Consider the following 21,620-nt stretch of genomic DNA (forward strand, 5'->3'; position numbering starts at 1 on the left):
TTTTTTAAACCACAAATTAAAAAAGAAGACTGTGGTATGTAACAGATGTTCAGTAAATGTCAGTTCCCCCTGAGTAATATTTCATGTTGATTTCACCACTGTAATCAATAAATTATGAGAACAAACCCTTCGTGTGGACATTAGACTAGTGCCTGCGCTGGAGTCCGGGCTCTGCAGTCCAGCTGGACGCATGAGGTCAGCTCTCCTGCCCGCTTTCTCCTCAGGCCCCCGCCCTGCCTCGCCGCCGTTGCCCGCTGGCTTCCTGCCTTACATGGGGTGCTCTGGGCTTGTAGATGGGACCGGTTTATTGAAATGTTTCCGACTCCTGTTCTAGTTTGAGGTTTTCAAGCAAAGGGAGCGGGACACAAAGCCTGAAACCAGGCACAGAGAGCAGCCAGGGCAAAGGCCGTGGACCACCCCGCAGACCCGGAGCCAGCGACCCCTTCCACCCTGGCCCCTCCGGCCTTGTGCCTGCTGCAGCCATCCTGTTGGTCAGCACAAATCCTGCGGCCTCAGCAGCTGGCCTGGGCCTCTGCGGGGGCGTCCGGGAGGGCTCAGTCACTGGCAGGCCCAGAGCCGAGCTGGTGGGGGCTCGGCTCCCTTCACTGGCTCAGATCACCAGGCAGTCGTGGACTGGGGCAGGCGTGTGTCTGCGTGACTCTGGGGAGCCGCGACAGGTGTGAGGGTGTTAGCTGGGGGCACCCTTCTGTGACTGTCCCTGGGGGGAGCTGGAGGCAGGGATGGACGGCGTCCCCTCAACCCGCGAGCCTCCAAGCCCTGTGGCCGGGCCGGTGGGTCTTGCGCTCCATGCCAGGGTGGGAGCCAGGAGGCCCTCGGGGGAGGTGAGGGTCGGTGTGTGTGTCTGAGGGCTGAGCGCGCCTGCGGAGCTGTGTGTGTGCTCTTCTGTCAGCCTGTCACGGAGCGGCCTGGCCGTGAGGCTCCCTCGGGAGCCAGCTCTGCTGTTCTGAGTGGAAGCGAGGGTCAGGTTTCTCTGAGAAACCCCAGAATAGCCCCTGGCTGCTCAGGGGAAACCTGGTCTGGCCCCTGGTAGCCAGTCTGGCCCCTGGTCTTGCCCGCCTCACCCCCTCTCACCCCCTCCCCGTGTCCAGCTGTCTGCCCCCCCCAGCCCCCGAGTGCAGACTAGCAGCCCCTTCTGCACAGGGCAGCCAGGCCAGGAGATGCACTTGTCCCTCCGCCTGTTTCTAGAGACCGCCTACAAGCACTGGGGCCACAGGGATTGGGGGTGTCTCGGGGCCAGGGTGGGCATTCAGAAGGAACACTCACACGGGAGGACAGGCTGTGTGAGGGTCCCGTGGCAGAACGGTGGAAAGGTAGCCAATGCGGGAAAGGAGATTCGAGGAGGTTGACACGGTGAAGAGGAAACAGCAATGGGCAAACGCGTGTATACTCTGGGCCTCCCCGGCCACCCGTCAGCCCCTTTCCTGCCCTTGGTCCTCAGCCCGTGGTGTCTATCTGGGCTTTGGCTCCAGACACTGAGGCTGGGGCAGGGACCTTAGCTGGGACCTAGGGTCCGGGAGGGAGCTTCAGGGTGAGGGGGTGTTCAGGCCAAGGAGGGCCAGAAAGGGGCCAGGTGAGGAAGGGCCGAGCCTGTCCCAAAATAGGGCCACAGGACCTCCTGGCCATACAAGGATCTTGGAATCTGGACTCTGGGGACCCTAGGCAGCTGGGCCCAGCTAAAACGCAGCTGACACTTCTGCCCCTCGTCTCTGGTGCCACCGCAGTGTTCTTCCAGCCGGCCGCAGATATGGTAAGGCGGCTCCCGGCACCCGGCGGGGTCCCTGGTGGGCTGGCTTGGTGATGGAGCGGGAGCTGGGAGCCGGGTCCGGGAGGAGAGAGGACGGGACGGGGCTTCCAAGCACAGGCACCCGAGGGTGTGAGTGCCTCTCTGGGAATCGAGGGAGCAGTTCGGCAAGGCTGGAGGGAGAGGGAGGAGGGCGTGCTGAGCCCTGCTGGCTGCTGATGCGACTGTCGCTCTGGTGGCCCGGGGACGGGGGCGCCCTTTTGAAAGCTGCCATGACAGTGGAGGCAGGGGAGGCCAGGGGCTAGACTATCGACAGAAACACCACAACAGGCTGGGGTCCTTCACCCTGACCTGGGTCATGTTCCCCCCACGGCACCCTTCACCAGCTCCAGAGACTGGGTCCACCTGACACTCCACCACATGGCTGGCCTGAGCCTTGGTGTCTCACACCTGGCCTCTGGCTCTCGGGTCCTTCCCCTGAAGCCGCCTGACAGAGTCCCGCTCACTGCTGGCGGCCCTCCCCAGTGCCACCTTGTTTGGAAGCACCCTGGGCTGCGGGGGAGGGGGGACTCCTTCTTTAACCCCACGCCCTGCAGGGTTGCCAGGTGGAGGGACAGGGCAGGGTGCCATGTGTGCTGGGACCTCCAACTGCCTCGGACCGAGGGGCAGAGGAGGCCCTGGTGCAGGCCGGTGTCCTTGCAGACAGAGCGCCTGACAGCTGAGCAGATCAAGGAGTACAAGGGGGTCTTTGAGATGTTCGACGAGGAGGGCAACGGGGAGGTGAAGACCGGAGAGCTGGGGCGGCTCATGAGCCTGCTGGACATCAACCCCACCAAGAGTGAGCTGGCCTCCATGGCCAAGGATGTGGACAGAGACAGTGAGGCCGGGCAGGGGCAGGCCTGGGTGGGGGGCCGCCCGTGGGTACGAGCGGGGAGGGCCGCAGCGGCTCGCCCTCACGGTGCCCGGCCTGCTGCTTGCTCCCTGCAGACAAAGGATTCTTCAACTGTGACAGCTTCCTGGCCCTGATGGGGATTTACTGGGAGAAGGCCCAGAACCAGGAGGGTGAGCTGAGGGCAGCATTCCGTGTCTTCGACAAGGAGGGCAAGGGCTACATCGACTGGAACACGCTCAAGTAGGGCCTGGAGCTGGACAGGGGGTGGGTGAGGGCCAGAACCCTGTGGGCTGCCACTCAGTGTGGGGGCCCTGCAGGTACGTGCTCATGAACGCAGGTGAGCCCCTCAACGAGGCAGAGGCTGAGCAGATGATGAAGGAGGCCGACAAGGACGGGGATGGGACCATTGACTACGAGGGTGAGTGAGGGATGGGCCTGGGAGCCGGGTGCCTGGGCCAGGCTGCTGACTGACCTGTGCTTCTGCTCCCAGAGTTTGTGGCCATGATGACCGGAGAGTCCTTCAAGCTGGTCCAGTGAGCAGGTGCTGTGGCCCTGGGAGGCCTGCCTGAAGGCCACTGCCTGCTGCCGCCCACACTGCCGCTCAGCCCACCCTGCCCCACCTCTGGCCAATAAACACTCCAGCCGTACAAATGCGTGTTTTACTGTCCCTATGTAGCCCAGAAAGGAGGGGCTGGCAAAGATTTGGGACTGGAGAAAGGAGAGGGTTTTCCTCAGGCAGCCATGGCCCAGGGCCCGTCACTCCTGCTGTGACATCTGGCACCACCCACTGCCCAGGCTCTGGGGTCTGGACACCAACCTGAAAGCCAGACTGGGTACAGGTCGAAGCCTACCCCAGCCCCTCTGCCTGCACCAGGCAGTGGCGGGGTGGCTACTCACAGGCCCCTCCCAGAGCCTTTTCCTACAGGTGGAGATCACTTAGGTACAAACTTTATTCTCTCCAAAAAGCTGGGGGTGTCACAGCCAGCCCCGAGGCTCAGGCCTGTGGGGTCAGGGCTGAACGCAGCAGCCCCCGTGTGCGTGCCCAAGTGTGGGTTCATGTGTGCGGCCAATGCAGGGCCAGCTGGCCGGGCAGCCTGGCGTTACACAGCAACAAGGTCAAGGCTACAGCAATGCGCTGGACGGGCTGACCTTCCCTGGGGAAGGACCGTAGGGGTGTGCTGGGGGGGTCCCTTCTGAGCACAAGGTGGCTGGCACAACTGGGAAGTTCAAGAGAGTTTTCCTCTGCTTTTGAGGGGCGCCAGGACGACAGCCAGGGCTGCTAGGGCATTGGAGCCGGCTCCTGGAGCCCCGTCGATGTCTCTAGGCCTCAGGCCCCAGGGGGAAGATGGGGTTACTGAGAGGGCGGTGGCTCTTCCTGTCTGGGTTTGGCCATCTTGACAACCTCTTCATAGGAGGGTGGCAGCTCAGGGGCATACAGGCTGTAGGCAGGAGGGGTCATGGAGTCGAGGTCCAGGTCCCCAAAGGGAAGGGGCAGCCGCACGCCCAGCGGGTACTGCACAGAGCTGTAAGCTGCAGGGAACCAGAGTGCGTTTGTGGGGATGAGTCTGCTGTCACCTGCCCCCTGCTCTCCCTACAGGTGGGCAAGCCAACAGGGGAGGTCTGCAGGCACTCACAGGTCACAGTGCTGTGCACGGGGCTGTCACTGTCCACAGGGCTGACCGTCAGGTCGCAAGGCTGAGGTGTTGGTGGCAGGTGTGGCTGGCTGTGTACCCGTTTCCGGAGGCAGCAGAACCGGACACAGCTGGCTGTGACCCCACACAGCAGCAGCAGAAGGACAGCGAGTAAGATAAGCCTGTGCAGGGAGGAGCAAGACCCTGCCACTGGACTAACCTCTGGCCACTGGGCACCCGCTCCCCAGGGGCAGTCGTGGCCGACCACCCACGACAGGACAACGGGCAGGATAAAAGAAAACCAAAGAATGTCTCTGCAGGCCAGAGACCTCCTTCCAGGCCAGAGCTGGGCCTGAGGAGCCGGCTAGTCCCTGGCACCCTGCTGCGGGGCCTGCCCTGGCTCTCTCCAGGGCTGGCCACAAGTACCTTGGGCTCACTCCCAGGACACACTGTCCCAGGCCATCTGCACAGTCCTGTGCCCAAACCAATGACCATATTCACAGGGGCCTCCTGCAGGGGTGAGGAAGGAGGGAGTGGGAAGTGGATAAGCAGGCCATGAAGGGAAGTCCTGCCAAGGGCCTGGGTGCCCAGAGCAGTCCCGGACTGGGGCAGGGCCCACAAGAGAGGCCTCCCTGGTGCTAGGGGCAGGAGGCAGGGGTCAGCCTGGGAGGCTGCTGAGGGCCCCAGCGCCTTCCCATCAGCGTCGGGAAGGGGGGCAGTGCCGGCGCCTCCTCGTCCGTGGAGCTAGGAGGGGTGGGGGTCTGGTGGGCCTGGCCAGGGGCGAGCGCCGCGGCCTCCACTTACCCCACGTGCCACAGGCTGCTCCAGCGGGCCTGGGGCGGGCACCTGCGGGGACGGCGACACCTGGAGCAGGCGGGGCACCAGCCGGGCCGACGGCCCCGTCCGAGCCTCCCCCACAGGGCGAGGCCAGGCCCCGGCTCCCACCCCCCGACTTACAGGTCCGAGGGGTCGCAGCTGCCGTCCGCGAAGCCCAGCGCCACCTGTGGGGACAGGGGTGAGCCCGGGCCGGGGCGCGCCGAGCGCAGACCCGCCCCGCGGTGCCCGAGCCGAGCGCCGGCGACCCACCTGCGGCAGCGGCAGGAGCGGCGGCAGCAGCAGGAGCGCCCGGGAGGCCGGCGCCCCCACCACCATGCTCGGCGCCGACGGGGAGCGGGTGCCCGCCCGCCACGCCGCTTTATGGAGGCCCCGCCCCCACAAGCCCCGCCCCGAGCGCGTGGCCACGCCCAGCGGCCCGCCCGTCGGAGGCAGGTCCCGCGGCCACACCCCGGATCCCCTAGCCCGAAGCCCCGCCCCAGAGATACCGCCTCTCGAAGCCACGCCCAGCGAGAGAGCCCCGCCCTACGGCCCCGCCCTCCACGCCGGTCCACCGCGTGGGCGCGCTTGGGGGTCTCGGGGCGGAGGGAGGGGCGTGTTGCCCTCAGCCAGGGCGCAGAGCCGGGTCCCGGCCGGGCCAGGCCTGTCGGGCAGAGAGGCTCGGTGCGCCCGGGCTGCACGGGGTGCGGCCTCGAAGTGCGGTGGCGCTCACCCCCGCGGCGCTCAAGGTCAAGGGTGCTACGGTGAGGGTCCGGGGCGCTCCCAGCCTGGTGCTCGGCGGCATTTACTTGGCTCGCGTGCGCGGGTGCCGACTGCCTGGGGCTGCCTGGGGCTGGCCGGGCGCGGGCCCACCGGAGTCGGGGGCGGGTCCCTGCGGCGCTAACCACCTTTCCAGATCCCTCGCCTTCAAAGACTTGCCCAAGCTGGGGCGTTCGCCTCTGTGGTCCCCGGGCCTGGGGTCACAGAATGCCTGCTGTCCATTCTGCCGGGAAAGCCTGGGGGCCGTTTCTCCCCTACCGCTCTTCTCACCAGGCTAGCGGCCCGGGGAGCTTGCGTCCCTCTGGCCTCTACTCCACCATCTGGCGGTCAGGCTAAGGGAGGGGGTCAGCTCTGCAAGGTGCAGGGTGGCCGGCCTTGTCTGGCCAGGGCGAGGAGCTGCTACCCTTGACCTGTCTTGTCTTTTTTTTTTTTTTTAAACGTTCGTCTATTTCAGAGAGCCAGTGCGCACTCTTGAGCATGCGCAGAGGGCGGAGGAGCGGGAGAGCGGCTGACTCGCTGCGAGCTTGGACCCTGCCCTAGATCATGACCTGCGCCAAACGCAGAGTCAGTGGCTTAACCAGCCACCCAGGCGCCCTGACCTCTTCCTTCCCTTCCCTCCACCCCTCCCTCCCTCCCTCCCTCTCTCCCTCTAAGTTTGTATTTATGTGAGAGAGAGAGAGAGCAGGAGCAAGAGAGCCCATGCAGGAGGGCGGAGGGAGAGGGAGACGCGGACTCCCAGATGAGCAGGGAGTGCGACGTGGGGCCCGATCCCAGGACTCTGGGATCATGACCCCAGCGGAAGGCAGACGCTTATCCATCTCAGCCACCGAGGTGTCCTGACCTGTCTTTCTTAGCTTGGGTCTTCCGCCTGGATCTACCAGGCACCCGCTCTTTGATCTCGCTTGATCTTTGCCGGGGCTTTGCCCTGAAGCTGTTCTGCACCTCCCGGATATGCCATGGCAGCCCAGAGCCCCTTCTGCCCACTGTGCTCCAGCCAGGCTGGCTGAGCTTGGTTCCTGGTCATCCTTCCTCCTCCTCCCTTTTGCCTTTACTGGGTGGGAGGGAGGAGGATGGACAGAAGTCCAGCCAGTGCCCAGGAGCTCAGGCAGGGCCTCGGCCAGTGAGTACCAGGGCCTGTTAGCAGGAGAGTGAGGCCAGGGTTTAGGAGAGGGGCCTGCCTCTCTCGCCTACCAGCCAGAAGAGGAGGCAGGGACCATGTTCTGCAGGGAGCGCCTCCTCCTGGGGCCTGGGTTTGGCCTGGGGTGCTGGAGCTTGCCTTCGCCTCTCATCTGGTGAGAAAGGCTTGGGCTATGGCTGGCCAGCCCCAGGAGGGCACAGACAGAAGTCCTGCAAAACTCCACTATAGGGTCACTGTCACTGGCCTCGGGTTAGGGAGATGGCAGTCTTTTAGGCATGAAGGGCACCAAGGAACTAGGGTTAGGACGGTGGCTCCAGGCTGGTGTCCTGAAGTCTGTGCCCAGGAGAGCCCCCAGATGCATCACACCATCCTTTCCTGCTAGGGAAAGTTGCATGTTCTCTCCTGCTGCTGGCAGGCACGGGCCTGGGGTTCGTGGGCTGGGCATGCTGTGTATGGAGGGGCCAGACTGGGTGGGCTCTGTGGGGACAGTGTCCAACCAGCACTCTCCAGAAGGCAGGGGCTGGGGCAAGGGCACATTCTGAGCTCCCAGGAGTGCGGTGTAGCCTGTGGGAAACTCTACCTTGAAGGATGTGTTGGAGACCAGAAGGCTGAGCCTGGACTCTGTACAGAAAAATGGAAAACATAACTCATGCTCTGGGCCCCACTCTGGACTCCAGCGAGACACTGGAGGGCCACACATTTGCTCCATCCTTCCTTAGGGTCATCAGGGATCCTGACACTTGGGAGGGACAGAGAATCCTAAAGGGTGCCCTGGCTTTGGAGCCTCCTATACCCTTCCCCATCTTTGCAGGGCCTCTCTGGGTCTGGGCCTGTCTCACCTTCAGCCTGTGTCCCCAGCACCCTGCCTTGCCAGTGGTTCCCCAGTGAGTCAGGGTGGGGTTCGTCGCTTATGGACCAATTTGTGTGTGTGGGTGTGGGGGTCTAGGAGGCAGGCGCTGCCTCCCCAGGGCTCTGTCCCCATCTCTGATCCGGTGCGCATCCCACACTTCAGGCCTATAGGAAGAAGCCCAGAAGGTTTATTGACAGACCTGTGGGGGCAGCTCTTCCCCCCATCAGCGCCTCTAAAGGCTGGGCAGGTGGGTAATGGCGGGGCTGGGGTGCTGAAGGGCTTAGAGTCAGAGCAGGCTGTGGGCAGGACTGGCCTTCTTGCTGCTTCTGAGTGGGGCCAGAGGAGGGAGTGCTCTGGACTCAGGGGGCCCAGGGCAGTAGGAAGTGGCCATGCCTGTGGGGTGGGGCGCCCTGGCCATGGGTCACACAGAGGGCTGCACGTTTGAACCTCCCAGCCGGGGATGCGCAGGTCCCAGGCCTGTGGGTGGTTTGGCCTGTTTACAGACCAGGGGAGGGCTTCAAGGGTGAGCAGGAGGGCCCGAGGGGGCTCTGTGGAGAGACTCCTGTGGCCTCAGGGGCCAGTCACCACCTGGGCCACCAAGAGGACCTTGTAAGTCTCCTTCACGTCCCCCTTGAGCTGCAGCAGGGCTGACACCGTGAGTGGGTGATCTGGCTGGAACGGGAGGAGGAGGGAAGGAAGGAGACCTTTGGTTAGCTGGCCCACCAGACACGTGTGTTGTCTCACTGCCCACTGTCCCCCTCACCTGCCCGGGGCCCACCCGGCAGCCCCTTCCCTCGGTGGGGCCGGGGTGTCATCCCGCCGAGCCTTCGGCTTTTGCAGGCCTTTCTGGCCAGAGTCTGTGGCACCTACGTCAAAATCGGCAGGCGGCATCCAGGAGATGCTGATGGTCTTGGTCTGGCCACGCTCCACGGAGCCCCTGGAGGGCTCGATGGTGAAGCCCTTGTGCTGCAGAGCGGCGCCGCCCTCCAGGCTGAACTCGACTGTCTGTGGGACACTGGAGCTGCAGGTGAGGCTGGCCGGCTGGGCACAGCTCCCAGGAAGCAGTGGGCCTGGGGTCGAGGGTAGCTGACTTCGCCTGCCCTCTCAGCCCTGACCGGCCCACCCCACATCTACCAAGAGCCAAGGCTGGGAGGGGGGCGGGCTGCCCAGGCAGGGGGAGCTCTGGAGGGGCTGGCTGGGCCCGGGCAGCGCCGTGCTCACCTTCTTTGGGGACACCTGGCTCGTCCGGATGCAGCCCACCTGCAGCTCCCGGGTGGCAGGGGGAGGTGGCGTGTCTGTGTCTAACTGGATGTAGTCTAGGGTCACCAGGATGGACTTCAGCTCCTCTGTTTCTGAAGAGAGACCAGCGGGCTGGGGGGCTGATGGGGTGGGGCGGGGCTTCCACGCAGAGAGGGAGGAGGCTGCCTGGGGGCAGCTGGTCCTCAGGAAATCTCTTTAGCATGACCCCACCCCTTGGAGGATGGGCCAGGAATGGCCGCCCTAATCTTCCGGCTTCCTAGGGCTGAGGGTACAGGCGGGCCTCAGGAGGGGTCCTCTTCCTGCGGCCAGCCCTCCCTGCCCCACCAGGGCTCACCCTCTCTGTGCTCAGGCTCGCGGGTGGGGATCACGGTCAGGGACTCCACAGGCACGTCCAGGGGGTCGCTGCCCTCCACAAACATCATGTGTTCGCGGGCTGCGCCCTTCAGGAGGATCTGGTGGGAGAGTCTCTGGGACAAGAAGCACATCAGCATCGTCTTGTGACCCATGAGTGGGGCTCTGGGAGGGCGCGGGCCCGTGGGAGCTGGGACACTGGCCTCTCCACCTGACGACACCCCTGGCGTGGAGCCCCCAGGATGCCAGGCTGGGAAGGCAGGAAGGGCCCCGGTGGGAAGGGGGGTCGAGGCTGGGCTAGGGGAGCCGCACCTTTTCGAAGAGCACCACCCGCAGCCTGTCAGAGAAGTACAGGCTCTCATGGTCTGGGCTGAAGGTCACGGTGAAGTCCTGGGCCTTGCCTGGGTCCACGATGCCTTCGACCGGGATCACACTGAACACGCTCTGGCCGCTGTAGTTCTGGGTGCCTGCGGGCCGGCGGGCGGTGCGGCGGGTCCCTGCTCAGCCGGAGCCCCTGGCCCCCCACCCGCCCGCCGCCCGTGCCGGCCTCCCTGGGCCTTGCCCTGCGGCCCTGGCCGGCCGTGGTCCCGTGGCACCCCCGCCCGGCTCACCCACGACTTCAGTCCTCTGGGCCCTCGAGATGAGGAACTGCGGCAGGCGCGGCTGGTCTTCGCTCCTGGAGCGGGAGAGGCTGTCCAGCTGCAGCGAGAACTTGATGGGCAGCGTGGAGCAGTTCTGCAGCTGTGCGGAGGGGCGACCCTCAGCCGACGGCCGTGCCCCGCCCACGCAGGCTGCTGCCAACGGGACCTCCCCGCAGGGATCACACCCCGCCGGGGTCTGGTCACTCTCCTGTCCAGTCGGGTTCACCTCGTGCCCATGGCACTTCACGGCGCTACTGGCTCCTTCGTCCGGCCTCACGTGACCCCCCGTCCAGGCTGGCCTGCCTGCCGGACCACTGTGCCTCCGGGTGGGACAGCTCCGCAGTGCCCTCTGTCCTCCTGAGCTGCCTCTGTTGTCAGGCTCAGGCTTGCCCTCAGCTGAACCGGCATCCTTGCCCAGTCTATCCCCTGCCCTCTCCCGCTTCTCCTGGCGGTGTCCCCTCCGCAGTGAGACACTTCAGGGAATCCCTGTTCTGGGCTCAGTGCCGGGTCCCGACCTAAGCTAGCGGACGAAGCAGGTGTCGTGGGGGTCCTTGATCCCAAGGCTGGTGAGTCCCTCAGACACTCGGGAAGCTGGGGAGCTAGGCTGGCCCTCCGGCAGGGGCTGGTAGGCCACAGGGCGATGTGACCTTACCACAGAAGTCTGTACCCACGCCCGCACCCCCACAGCAGTGGCTGAACCGAGCTCCTCATCCCAGATGGGAGGACTCCTACGAAGGCCCCGTACAGGGAGACAGGGAACCCTGAGGTAGAGCAGGTGAGGGGTGGAAGGAGGGTGCTGGACAGCGCAGTGGAGGTGGCAGCTGCTGGAGGGGGCGTGACTGGAGCCGGGGGTGGCCTGAGGTGGGGGGATGGACCCACCCTGGCTACCATACCAAGGCGGGTCTGATCCCTCCCAGGGTGGAGCCCCCTCCCAGGAGACCAGGCAGGCGCCAGCCCCCTGTGATGCGCTTCACCTTGAAACTTGAGGACACAGACTCTCTGGCAATGACGTAACCCATGTCGAGAACGTCCCCGTCAATGGAGCACGTGATCACGGATGCCACGCCGGTGCCCACGAGGGTCAGGGAGAGTGTCCCTCTCTTGGTGGTGATGTCGAGTGTTTCTTGGGCCTGTGGAGACCACATCCGTGAGCACGGAGCAGACCTCTGTCGGAGGCGTGCGGCGGAGCTCTACTGGGAGCTGCTGGGCAGGCTGGAGCGGAGACGGCTTGGAGCTCCCCAGCTGCCCCCTGCTTGCCCGCTAGGGCTGAGGGCCTGGGGGTCTGGCCACCCCCAGGGCCTGAGCAGACAGGGTGTAGCATGGTGTGAAGTGGGCCTGGGGCTCACCAGGATGCTCTCGCGGGGAGAGAAGGACAGCGTCAGGACGTAGGTCTCGCCAGTAAGCAGCTTGCTGATGGGGTTCAGCAGGACGAAGGGGCCGTTGGGGTTCAGCACGGAGAATTCTACCTGAGGCCCAGTGTCAAGGACAGGTGTGCAGGCAGACCTGCAGCCCTCCCCCCACCAGCTCCTGTCCCGTCCACGTGGGCTGCCTGGGCTGGGTGTGGACAAGGATACGGCAAGATCCTCCGGGGAGATGTTCTGGATGGAGACCTTCTTTATCCCGTGGTGTCCTGAAATGGGATGGTGGGATCAGGGTATAGCCCTAGGCCCAGGAACGGGCTGTGGGAACCCAGGCGGGGACTGTGGGTGGGCCGGTCTCTGGCGTGGGAGTCGCAGGGGGTGCTGGACCTGGTCAAGGCTCACCTACAGCAATGTCGCCGAAGTCGGAGATGGTCTTGCCTTTGTTGGAGGTCACCACGACAGAGGGTGCCACTGCCGGACACCACAGCTCCAGGTACAGGGTATTGTGAGGACTGGGGGGGAGGGGGAGTGCTGATGGCACTGTGCCCCGCCTCCCCACTCTCGTCCTGCTCACTCCAGCCACTATGCCCTCCCCTCTGGGGCCCCAGATCTGGGTTGGGACGGTCACTTTCCAGAAGACGCTCCCCCCACCCCCTGCCAGAACACCGTACCTGAAACTCAGGGGTTCTGTCCCCTTCCTGTCTTTGGTGTCACCACTGGCGACGACACAGGGAACCACAAACTTGTCGAACTTCCCCTGGAAAGATCTGGCCAGGGTGGCCTGGGCAATCTGGTACTCGTTGGAACTAGAATGAGGCAGTGACGTGCACTCCCACTCCTGTGCCCACACCACACACGCCCCAGTGGCTGGGGGCCCCACCACGCTCTCCTGGGGCAGGGGATGGGGTGCACAAGGCCATACCTGCTGCCCAGGACTCTAGACCAGAGGGGGAGGGACCCCAGGCTGTGGCTGCCCTACTTTCTTCTGGTTTCTGTGGGGTCCTCCCCTTACCCCAGCGTCCTGGTCAGGCACCTAACAAGAGGACTGTGTTCCTGGGGTCTCAGGTGAGGATCTAGGATGGGAAAGTGACTCAAGCCCCTCAGAGCTCTCCTGGCCTCATTTTGCACCTGGGGAGGGTGGAGTTGCTGAGCTGGGAATATGGGAGTCAGGGGCAGCAGGGTCTCCCCAGCCCATGGCGTGAGGCTATGTGTAGGGACAGGGGGCCCTTGGGAATGAGGTGGGCAGATGCCCAGGAAGCCAGAGCTTAAGGAGCCTCAAGGCAGTGCCTGGATTCATCTATGCCTGAAGCCAGCCCAGCCCTGGACGTCAAGTCTCATGGCTCAAAACAGCTCTGCTCCAGGCAGCCCATGGGGGGACGTCTCCATGGGGGTCAGGACAGGGTCTCGTCACGTGGACGCAGAGGGAGGCGGTGGGGCGAACTTCTCTCGGGCCCACCTGAACTTGAGGTCCTGCTTGTCCAGCTCTGCAGTTGGGGTGGTCGAGCTCCTGAGCAGTCGGTCTTGGTTCTGCGGCTGTAGCATGGAGAAGGACTGTCTCTTGAGGTCCTTCTTCTGGCTGGTTGTGTCCTTGCGAAGCTGGGATGCAGAGAGGCCGCCTCTGCTCAGCCTAGCGGGCCCCATGGCCGCCCCCTATGGCCTGTTCTCCGCCAGCGCAGACCTGGGCTGACTGCCCCATGCAGGGGCCACAGGGGTGGGGGCTTGGAGTGGACAGAGACCCAAGCACCAGGTGGCTTCCTCGGGAAGACTGACCACAGGTGCAGTAGGCAGCTGAGTGTCCAGAGACCCCTGCCCCCGGGCCTGGGCAGTGTTTGCTTCCCCAGCAGGGAAACAGGCAACAGAGGGGAAGATTCGCCTGGGACCAGGGGTCCTCCTTCCTGGTGCCTGTCCCCCGACGCCTCATTGCAGGAGGGCAAGTGCTTCCCCCTGCGTGTGCCGGGTGCTGGAGAAATGTGCTGTGTCCCTCTGCGTCCCCAGGGCAGCAGTGGGCGGCTGTCGTTCTAGGCCGACTGCACGGCTCCGTGTGGGTCTGAGGGACTCCCTCTCCCGTGGAGTCACGGGGTGGGGGGTGCAGGAAGTCCCAGCCCCCACCGTGTCCCCCACGCCCCTCCTCTTGGAGCCCCGCACACACCACTTTGGCCTCCGCCGGTCTGCTCAGGGCCTGGGAGGCTTCCTGGTGGACCAGCTTGCTGGGCAGCACGGGCCGGAACGCCACCCGGATAAGGCGTCTCTGCGGGGAGAGGATTGTGGAAGGCAGAGCTGACCCTGCGGGTGCCCTGGCCTCCTCGGCACCCACTACAGCCCCCATCCCCACTGCATGGCCCGGGTCTTGCTCTCCGACAGTCCTGACAGGACTCTCCTGTCACTTTGTGAAGGCTCTTTCCAGGGGGACGTTCCCTGACCGCTGCCCCTGGGGCTGCTCTTATCCTATAGGGCGGGGGTCCCGTGACGGAGGTCCTGGTGGGCTGGGACCCTGCCTGCAGCTCACATTAGGCAGGCCATGTGTGAGAAAGGCAACTTGGCATTTAGCCATCAAGATTTGGGGTGAGTTCTTCACCCCAGCTTGTCCCTGTGACCGGCGCAGCCTGCAGGGAGGTCCTGAGCCCCACCGAGGGCTCACTCCCTGGTGTCCCTGGTGCTCAGTACAGCAGAGGTGCCCACGCACTGGGGGGCAGAGCAGATGGCCCCGGGGGAGAATGAAGGGAAGACGGAGGGAGGGAGCAGGGAGCGAACGCAGAAGCCAACCACAATACCTCCCTTGGGGATTGGTACCTAAGTAGTTTTTGCTAAATTTAATAAAGTGCATTTTATTTATTTATTTATTTATTTGGGAGAGCATGAAAGGGGAGAAGGTCAGAGGGAGAAGCAGACGCCCCATGGAGCTGGGAGCCAGATTCGGGACTCGATCCTGGGGCTCCGGGACCATGATCAGAGCCGAAGGCGGGTGCTTAAGCAACTGAGCCACCCAGGCGCCCCGTAAAGTGCACTTAAATGATCACAGTAACTGACCTACCGCCGGGCCCAGGTGCCTCCAGCACCCTCATCTACCCCTCCTCACGTCGTCCTGGCGGCAGGGGCCCTGGCTCTAAGCTCCAGGAGTCTGGGATGGCCCTGGGGCGGGCTGAGAGGAAGCTCTGTCCCCAGGGCCCTGTTCTTTCCACTCTGTCAGGCAGGGCGGGGCGGTGGAGCCCTTGACCAGCTGAGTGGACACCCACCCTGCACTTCCGGTGACCAGGCCCTCTGGTCCCATCTGCTGTGGGATCCCGGGGTCTGATCCTCTGCTGGAGCTCCCGGCCAGGTGCTTATGGGGTTGGCCACCCTTGGGTGCCCTTGTCTTGAGCTTGGGCTGGCTGGGCCTCCTCGCCCTGCCCATGTCCATGGGCCATGGAGACTTCCTTGGCCCTGCTTGGGTCTGACAAGGCACAAGCTCACCCCGACCTCTGCTGTCCAGGCTGCGTTGCTGTGGCCAAGGGTGGGCAGAGCCAAGCACCCCAATAGAGCTCCGCCCCCAGCCTACCCATGGGGCCCACACCTGCCTTTCCTGGCAGCACGGTCCCCACGGAGGGCGAGATGGTGATGGGCGAGTCCGGGGGCAGCAGGAACTCGAAGGACGTGGGCCCCACGGGAGAGGCGTCCTCAGAGCCGATGCGGGGCACGGAGTGGGTCAGTGAGTTCATGCTCACGTGAGAGTTGATGACGTACAGGGTGGCCACGGACATGTCATACAGGGAGGTGGCCGCAAACTTGACTTGGTAGTGGGACAGCTCCAGGGGCGGGTGGACGCCCACAGCTCGGCACGCCAGCTTGAAGGACCTGGAAGGGTGGGCGTGGGCGGCTCAGTGGGGCCGCTGTTTGCGGGCTCCCTCTACGCTGTGGAAGGTGGCCCCCGAGGGAGACGGTGGCCTGCATGGGCACAGCAGCGCCTGGGACCATGACAGCAGTTGTCCCAGATTTTGCTACCTCATTAGTGAATTTTACTCTTTTTCGAAGATACTGTCGCTCAGTTGGTGAAGCGTCTGCCTTCGGCTCAGGTCATGACCCGGAGTCCTGGGATCCCGTCAGGCATTGGGCTTCCTGCTCAGCAGGGAGCCTGCTTCCCCACTGCCTGCCGCTCCCCTGCTTGTGCACGCGCTCTCTCTCAAATAAATAAAATCTTGGGGCGTCTGGGGGGCTCAGTGGGTTAAGCCGCTGCCTTCGGCTCAGGTCATGATCCCGGGGTCCTGGGATCGAGCCACGCGTCGGGCTCTCTGCTCAGCGGGGAGCCTGCTTCCCCCTCTCTCTGCCTGCCTCTCTGCCTACTGTGATCTCTCTCTGTCAAATAAATAAATAAAAGCTTTAAAAAAAATAAATAAAATCTTAAACAAGGAAGATCCTGTATACCCTGCACCCATTTAAAGTGGAGAGCTAAAAATTTCATCCCAAATTGCAGAGGAGTTAATTTCTGGCTTATTTTGTTAAATATTCATTGGCATTTAAAAATAAAACCGATGGATTGGTCTTTGAATACGAGTGCAGGAATCTGTACACCCCAGGGAGTTAATTTCCGCCATTATCCTTTAAAGAAAAAGAAGGGATGTGGGAGGGGGCTTTCCCTCCTGGAACATGGACCTGTTGGCCGGGCACCTGGGCTGTGACGTTTGAAGACTAATCTTTAACCTCGGTTTGAGTGTTCTTGGACCGAGTGTGATCCGCCTGGTATTTGAGTTAAGATAATGTATCCAAAAACCCACCCAGATATTTGGTATTTTAACCACTGGAATATTTCCAGTTCACATCTTCGAACCCAGATTTCTACTGTCCTCTCTGTGTTGAATTTCATCCTAATTACATACATTTTAAGGCTCTGATGTTAACTGCCCTGTCGTAACCCAGCTGTGACGGCGATGTTGCACACACACTGAAGTACTGAAATATGTATTTTTACGTCTTGTGACCACAGGCTCTAAATGTGGAACAAAAATCCTTCTGTGTGGGAATATCATTGAGGTTATTATTAGTATGCGGTTAATTGAAGAACGGTAAATGTTTCAAGCGTGATCATCATTACACAGAGAGAGAGAGTTCACTGGATGTGTTTCAGGATGGTGGATGGAGCTGCTGTTCTCCAGCTGGTTCCAGCATCAGGAGTGGCGGGGCCGGGGGTGGGGGCGCTGCCCGGCTTCCCTGCGGGGCCCTGGGGATGGGCGTGGAGGGAGCTTTGCTCCCCAGCATCACTCAACCCTATGAACCTCTCCCTGAGCGTCCACATCACAGGACGTGTCTTGCAACGTTATCTTGAACAGTCCCTCTCTGGCGACTCACTTAGGCCCACCTTCATTTTTTTGCACAGAAAGAACCAGAAGCGCCCCCTGCCCCCACCTGTCAGGGGCAGCATCACCAGGGCTTGACTGAGAGGCCAGATGCTGCCATTCTTATGACTGGGAGGCAGCGGGTTTTACCCAACACCCTGATGGGGGATGTGGCAGGTGGGTAGTCAGGCCATCGATTTTCCTTGTGGGTTCTTTTTTTTTTTTTTTAAGATTTTATTTATTTATTTGACAGACAGAGATCACGAGTAGGTAGAGAGGCAGAGAGAGAGAGAGGAGGAAGCAGGCTCCCTGTGGAGCAGAAAGACTGATGCGGGGCTCGATCCCAGGATCCTGGGATCATGACCTGAGCTGAAGGCAGAGGCTTTAACCCACTGAGCCACCCAGGCGCCCCTTCCTTGTGGGTTCTAACTCTGCCCTTCACTCTAAATTCTTACAGCCTGTGGACTCACCCCTGCTCACCTACAAGCCTGTCAGATCCCAGGCGACCAGTGGTCCTGCCCATGGCCACACTCCCGCGGCCAGAAGAGGGCTTGACCCATGGGCCCTGGGCACTCTGACCCCAGACAGGGTCGAATGGCAACTCAGGCTGGAATGTAGGTGGGAACAGAAGAGACAAAGAGAAACAGGAGGGCGGGCAGTGGGGCTTGGTGCCCAGCCGGACACCTGTACAGGGTGCTCTAGAACATTCCTCACTGGGACAGATAACCTCAGTCAGCAACAAGAACACAGCCCTTATCCCAGACCCCCCCTTCAGCACCCTGTTTGGTTTCTCTCTTTCTACCACCTCCTCCATCCCACTTGTCAAGGTGGAAATGGGAAGCTCAGGGAGGTCCAGGGAGTGTCCCCATCACATGGTGCATTAGAGTGAGTAGAGCTCCTGCCCAGGTCCTCCTGGGTGCAGAGGGACACTCTGCACGTGCATGCACACCACACGTGTCAGCACGTGCATGCTCACACACACACACACACGTCCGTAGTGCACGCTCACACAATTCACGCACACCCCTCACGCTCACACGCGCATGTGCACACACACTCACAGGTGCACGCTCACACACATGCACACACTCGTACTGCTCCCATGCTCGTACTCTCATACACATGTGCACACACACACGCGCGCGCACGGATGCACAGGGCGAGCTGGCCTGGCAAGCGAGGTCCCGGATCCCGGGAGACTGTACCTGGGTCTGAGGTCCTGGTGGTCCATCGTGCCTCAGCCCAGCCCCGCGGCCGACCCAGCTGCCAGTGCTTGAGTCTGGGGGCGGGACTGCCACCCACCCCGCCCCCGCCCGAGCCAGCCACACCCGGCCCTCCACACGCCTCTTGCCTGCCAGGCTTACCGGTTGATCTCGGACTTGCAAACGAGCTCAAAGTCGTACTCCTTGGCCTTGGTGGGTTGGAAGATCAGGTCAAGTTGGAGCATTTCCAGCGGCAGGATTGTCCCAAACCCGTCATTGGGCTGGATGTCCACAAACTGGCAAACGGCAAACCACTGACCCCAGAGTGAAAACTGGGGTCTGCTGGAGCGTATCGTGGGGGCTGCGTGGACATGCGTGTGGTCGAGCGTGTGAGTGTGTGAGTGTCTGGGCATGTGTGTGAGAGTGTACGAGTACGCAGATGTGTGTGATTGTGCGTGTGTCAGCATCTCTGTGAGGACGTCTGTGTGTATGTGATCGCACGTGCACATGCGAGTTGTCCATGTGTCTGTATGTCACGACGCGTCTGTGTGTGCATGTGAGCAGATGCGTGTGCTCACTGTCGCGTTCATACATGTGTCGGCATATGTGTAAGAGGGTGGCAGGGTTGGTGGCAGACTGGCTCACAGAGAGTTGAGGGCAGCCTGCTCTGAGCCTCATCTTGGCTGCCCTGAGGGCCCAGGCAGGCCAGACTTCTGGAAGGAGCAGAGGGAGAGGTCTGGAGTCCCGCCAGGGCATGGGCCAGGGAGGGAGAGAAAGGCTGGTACAGAGTAGCAAGGCGAGGTGGGGATATGGGGACGAGGAGGGGGACAGGCAGGGAGAGACGCAGGCTGACGGGCCTGGAGGTGGGCATGGAATCTGGGGAGGGGTGAGGCCACCTGGGGCTGGGCATCAGAATCCTGGGGGCAGCACCGGCCTGGCCCATCCCCAGAGCTTCCCAACTCTGTCCCCGCACCCATGCCCCTCCCTGACCGAGAGAGGCACCTTGGGGACCCCGACGAACCCAAAGCCCTGGGGCAGGAGGGAGTGGTTGTAGAGGCTGATTTGTGTCCTGATGGCCTCGTAGATCGTGCAGTAGCCGAAGTCCACGGCCGAGGGACTGAGCTCTAGGTCCGAGGTGGTGACCACAGCATGCACGGTAAACACCACCGGCTTGATCTGAAGGGGACACGGCGAGGATGCCACAATTACTTGTGTCTGTTTCTGCAAAGGACTCCACACATGAGAAAGGCAGAAGCGTTGGGCCAGACACAAGACTTGCTTTGGGAAAGGCCACTTGCCTGTCCCAGTTGACTTGGGAGGACAGGGAAGCAGGTGCCAGAGAGGAGGGGAGGAGCCTTGGGTGGGCGTGGGTGGGGGGGTGCACGAGCGCACGTGCATATACACACGTGCACTCCCTGTGAGTGTACACGTGGGCGCGTGTGGGTTCTGGTGACGGGAGGACGCCCCGCTGGCCCCTCACAGCCCTCATGGGTCTCTCCTGAGCCACAGACACCCGGCCTTCACGGTCGCCGCGTAAGGGCTGCTGGGCCGGGAACCCGCCAGGGCCCTGCCTCCGCATGAGTGCCCAGCATTCCCGGGGAGTGTCCCACTCAGACCTGGTCAGCCACCCGGATTGTCATCGGGGCCTCTAGGACTCTGCTTTCCTTGTCAAAATACTTCCCTGCGTCTTCTGGGAGGGAGTGTCTGGAAGAGAGGACACACTCCGCTTGGAGAAGGACAGGGCCACTGACCTGCGAGCTGCCCACGGCGGGCTCCCCGGGCACTCACCGCGGCAGGAACTTGAGCTGCACGGAGTAGCAGGACTGGGCCTGGATGTAGCCCGTCTCTGGCAGGAGCTCCATGTGCTCCCGTAGCTCCCTGCACACTTCAAACTTCAGACGCAGCGCCGCTTTCGACCTGCGGGCCACCCGGGGGCACCAGACGGCAACACTGAGTGTCTGCACCCATGGGACTGATAGCCCTCGCGCACCCCGGACGCCCACGGGTGCGTGTGCGCAGCCCGGCTTGCTAAGGGATGGTTTCCTGGGGAGGAGTTCCTACAAACAGAAAGCCCGCCATGGAAATACGGCCCCAGTCAATTCTCAGAGGCCGGAGTGTTTTCTGGGAAGAACTTTGCAGGACAGGCATACCCAGTGCGAGGACCTGGAGGGGTGTGGGAACGGGGCGGGGTACCCCTGGCCTGTGGGGCTCTGCCATACTCCTGCCCAGTCCGAGGTTGGGGATGGGCCTGAGGCCGCTTCCCCAGATCTGCCCCCTCCTCCAACTCTGAAGCAGCCAGAGGCGGCGGGTGCATGGGGTGTCTGCTTCTAGTCAGGGCCTCTCGCTCGCTGGGCCCTGTCTGGTCTCACCTGGAGCCTTCCCTTTTCCTACCATGAAGTGTCCCCACACCCCTGCCTGCCTTTGAGTCTCCTGCAAACCAAGTGACCTGGCTGACTCTGTCACAGACACACGCCCTGGGTGTGCAGCTGGGATCTTTGTTTATCCCACAGGCCTGCGGCTGCCTCCACCCCCAAAAGCAGCTGCACCTCAAGCCCTGAGATAACCGACAGAGGCCGCTCACCCTCGTTTCCCAAACAAGTCCACGGGCCCCTCCCGAGTCCCCGATGTTTGTAGTCCTGGCGCGGGGACAGGCATGTCCCCACACAGACGCAGGGTCACGGAGGAAGTCTGCGGACTTCCACACCTACGAGCTGGGTCTGTGCTGGAGGCAGGGCTCGTGAAACCCGGGGGCCTGGCATCAGCAGGTACCGGCACCAGGCCTATCTGGGGAATGACAGTCGCCTAAGAGCTAACCACGGCCTTTGCCTACTTTTCTCCGTCTAAGCTATGTGTCAGTAAAAAGCTTTTAGAAATGACTGGTCGGTGTCTGGACGCCTTTGCAAGACCCCCTAGAGAGAAACTTGCTTCTTTCCTTGGGGCTCTGTCCGCTTTTCCTCTCATGGCTGTGCTCCTGGTTTTCCTGTATGTGTCCATGAGGCGCCAAGGACAATGGCGTGGATGGGCGGGGCGTCCCTTTCTTGCTGGAGCCGCTCAAAACAGACCCAGGGGCTTGGAACAACACAGACTTATTCTCCTGGAGTTCTGGAGGTCAGAACCAGACATGGGTCCCTCTGGCTAAGGTCCACCTGCGGCCAGGGCTGCCTCCTTCTAGGGCTCTGGCCCTTCCCCGGGTCTAGAGGTACTGCCTCCCTGGCCATGGCCAGGCCTCGTCTTCCCCTCTGACTCCCTCCACATCTGACTCTGGCCCTGCTGTGCCTCCCACCAGGATGACCATGAGAGTCGACCCGGCGGGAGGTCCGGCCGAATGGTACACGTGGGCCGGGGCTCCGCTGCCGCAGCGCTCACCGAGTGTGCACGAGGACGGAGTCCTGGTACAGCCGGTCATACATACAAATCTTCAGGTCCACACAGGGCTTCGGCACCCAGACCGGCACGTCGATAGCGATGCCCATGACTCTGAAATACAACTGAGTTTGAAGGTGCGAAGTCAGTGACACACACCTCTGTTGGCCAGTGGGTGACGCCCAGCTGCGGGGTTTTAGGACGTATGAGTGTTGGAAGGTTACTTGTTAAACCAGCCACGTGTTGGAGTTCTGTGGCAGTTTTCACATT

The 21,620-nt window shown here is 62.6% G+C and overlaps 3 protein-coding genes across 3 annotated transcripts in view; 1 reads left to right on the top strand and 2 right to left on the bottom strand.

Annotated features, from left to right (window-relative positions):
- The first annotated feature begins 1,294 nt into the window (after window positions 1-1,294).
- On the top strand, window positions 1,295-3,260 carry CALML6 (calmodulin like 6). Its single transcript, XM_032863176.1, has 5 exons — window positions 1,295-1,768; window positions 2,465-2,639; window positions 2,750-2,894; window positions 2,972-3,072; window positions 3,145-3,260. The coding sequence occupies exons 1-5, from the start codon at window positions 1,766-1,768 to the stop codon at window positions 3,189-3,191; spliced, it is 471 nt and encodes a 156-aa protein (XP_032719067.1). The 5' UTR covers window positions 1,295-1,765; the 3' UTR covers window positions 3,192-3,260.
- A 543-nt stretch (window positions 3,261-3,803) lies between these two features.
- TMEM52 (transmembrane protein 52) lies at window positions 3,804-5,488 on the bottom strand. Its single transcript, XM_032863175.1, has 5 exons — window positions 5,372-5,488; window positions 5,243-5,286; window positions 5,090-5,131; window positions 4,289-4,467; window positions 3,804-4,184 (listed from the first exon to the last, which is right to left on the bottom strand). The coding sequence occupies exons 1-5, from the start codon at window positions 5,435-5,437 to the stop codon at window positions 4,006-4,008; spliced, it is 510 nt and encodes a 169-aa protein (XP_032719066.1). The 5' UTR covers window positions 5,438-5,488; the 3' UTR covers window positions 3,804-4,005.
- Window positions 5,489-8,174: 2,686 nt separating this feature from the next.
- The window catches only part of CFAP74 (cilia and flagella associated protein 74), a 64,808-nt gene continuing 51,362 nt past the window's right edge, over window positions 8,175-21,620 (bottom strand). The window contains 19 exon segments of the mRNA XM_032863178.1: window positions 8,175-8,538; window positions 8,737-8,871; window positions 9,088-9,218; window positions 9,461-9,593; window positions 9,790-9,944; window positions 10,089-10,218; window positions 11,093-11,248; window positions 11,465-11,584; window positions 11,693-11,748; window positions 11,882-11,991; window positions 12,151-12,285; window positions 12,936-13,075; window positions 13,629-13,727; window positions 15,034-15,310; window positions 18,150-18,283; window positions 18,990-19,163; window positions 19,604-19,691; window positions 19,776-19,904; window positions 21,354-21,475. Of these exon segments, the coding sequence (XP_032719069.1) occupies window positions 8,437-8,538; window positions 8,737-8,871; window positions 9,088-9,218; window positions 9,461-9,593; window positions 9,790-9,944; window positions 10,089-10,218; window positions 11,093-11,248; window positions 11,465-11,584; window positions 11,693-11,748; window positions 11,882-11,991; window positions 12,151-12,285; window positions 12,936-13,075; window positions 13,629-13,727; window positions 15,034-15,310; window positions 18,150-18,283; window positions 18,990-19,163; window positions 19,604-19,691; window positions 19,776-19,904; window positions 21,354-21,475 (2,526 nt within the window). The 3' untranslated portion in view covers window positions 8,175-8,436.

This window comes from Lontra canadensis, unplaced genomic scaffold (assembly GCF_010015895.1).
Source record: "Lontra canadensis isolate GAN:19392208 unplaced genomic scaffold, GSC_riverotter_1.0 scaffold25, whole genome shotgun sequence".
In the NCBI taxonomy this organism is placed as follows: domain Eukaryota; kingdom Metazoa; phylum Chordata; class Mammalia; order Carnivora; family Mustelidae; genus Lontra; species Lontra canadensis.

Bases quoted from the DNA above. Each gene is read 5' to 3' on its own strand.
- CALML6 (XM_032863176.1), top strand. The intron at 2,640-2,749 runs GTGAGGCCGGGC...TGCTCCCTGCAG, and splicing joins CAAGGATGTGGACAGAGACA to ACAAAGGATTCTTCAACTGT. The intron at 3,073-3,144 runs GTGAGTGAGGGA...TTCTGCTCCCAG, and splicing joins TGGGACCATTGACTACGAGG to AGTTTGTGGCCATGATGACC.
- TMEM52 (XM_032863175.1), bottom strand. From the start codon at position 5,437: ATGGTGGTGGGGGCGCCGGCCTCCCGGGCGCTCCTGCTGCTGCCGCCG. The intron at 5,287-5,371 runs GTGGGTCGCCGG...CTGTCCCCACAG, and splicing joins CGCTCCTGCCGCTGCCGCAG to GTGGCGCTGGGCTTCGCGGA. The intron at 4,185-4,288 runs GTGAGTGCCTGC...GGTTCCCTGCAG, and splicing joins CGTGCACAGCACTGTGACCT to CTTACAGCTCTGTGCAGTAC.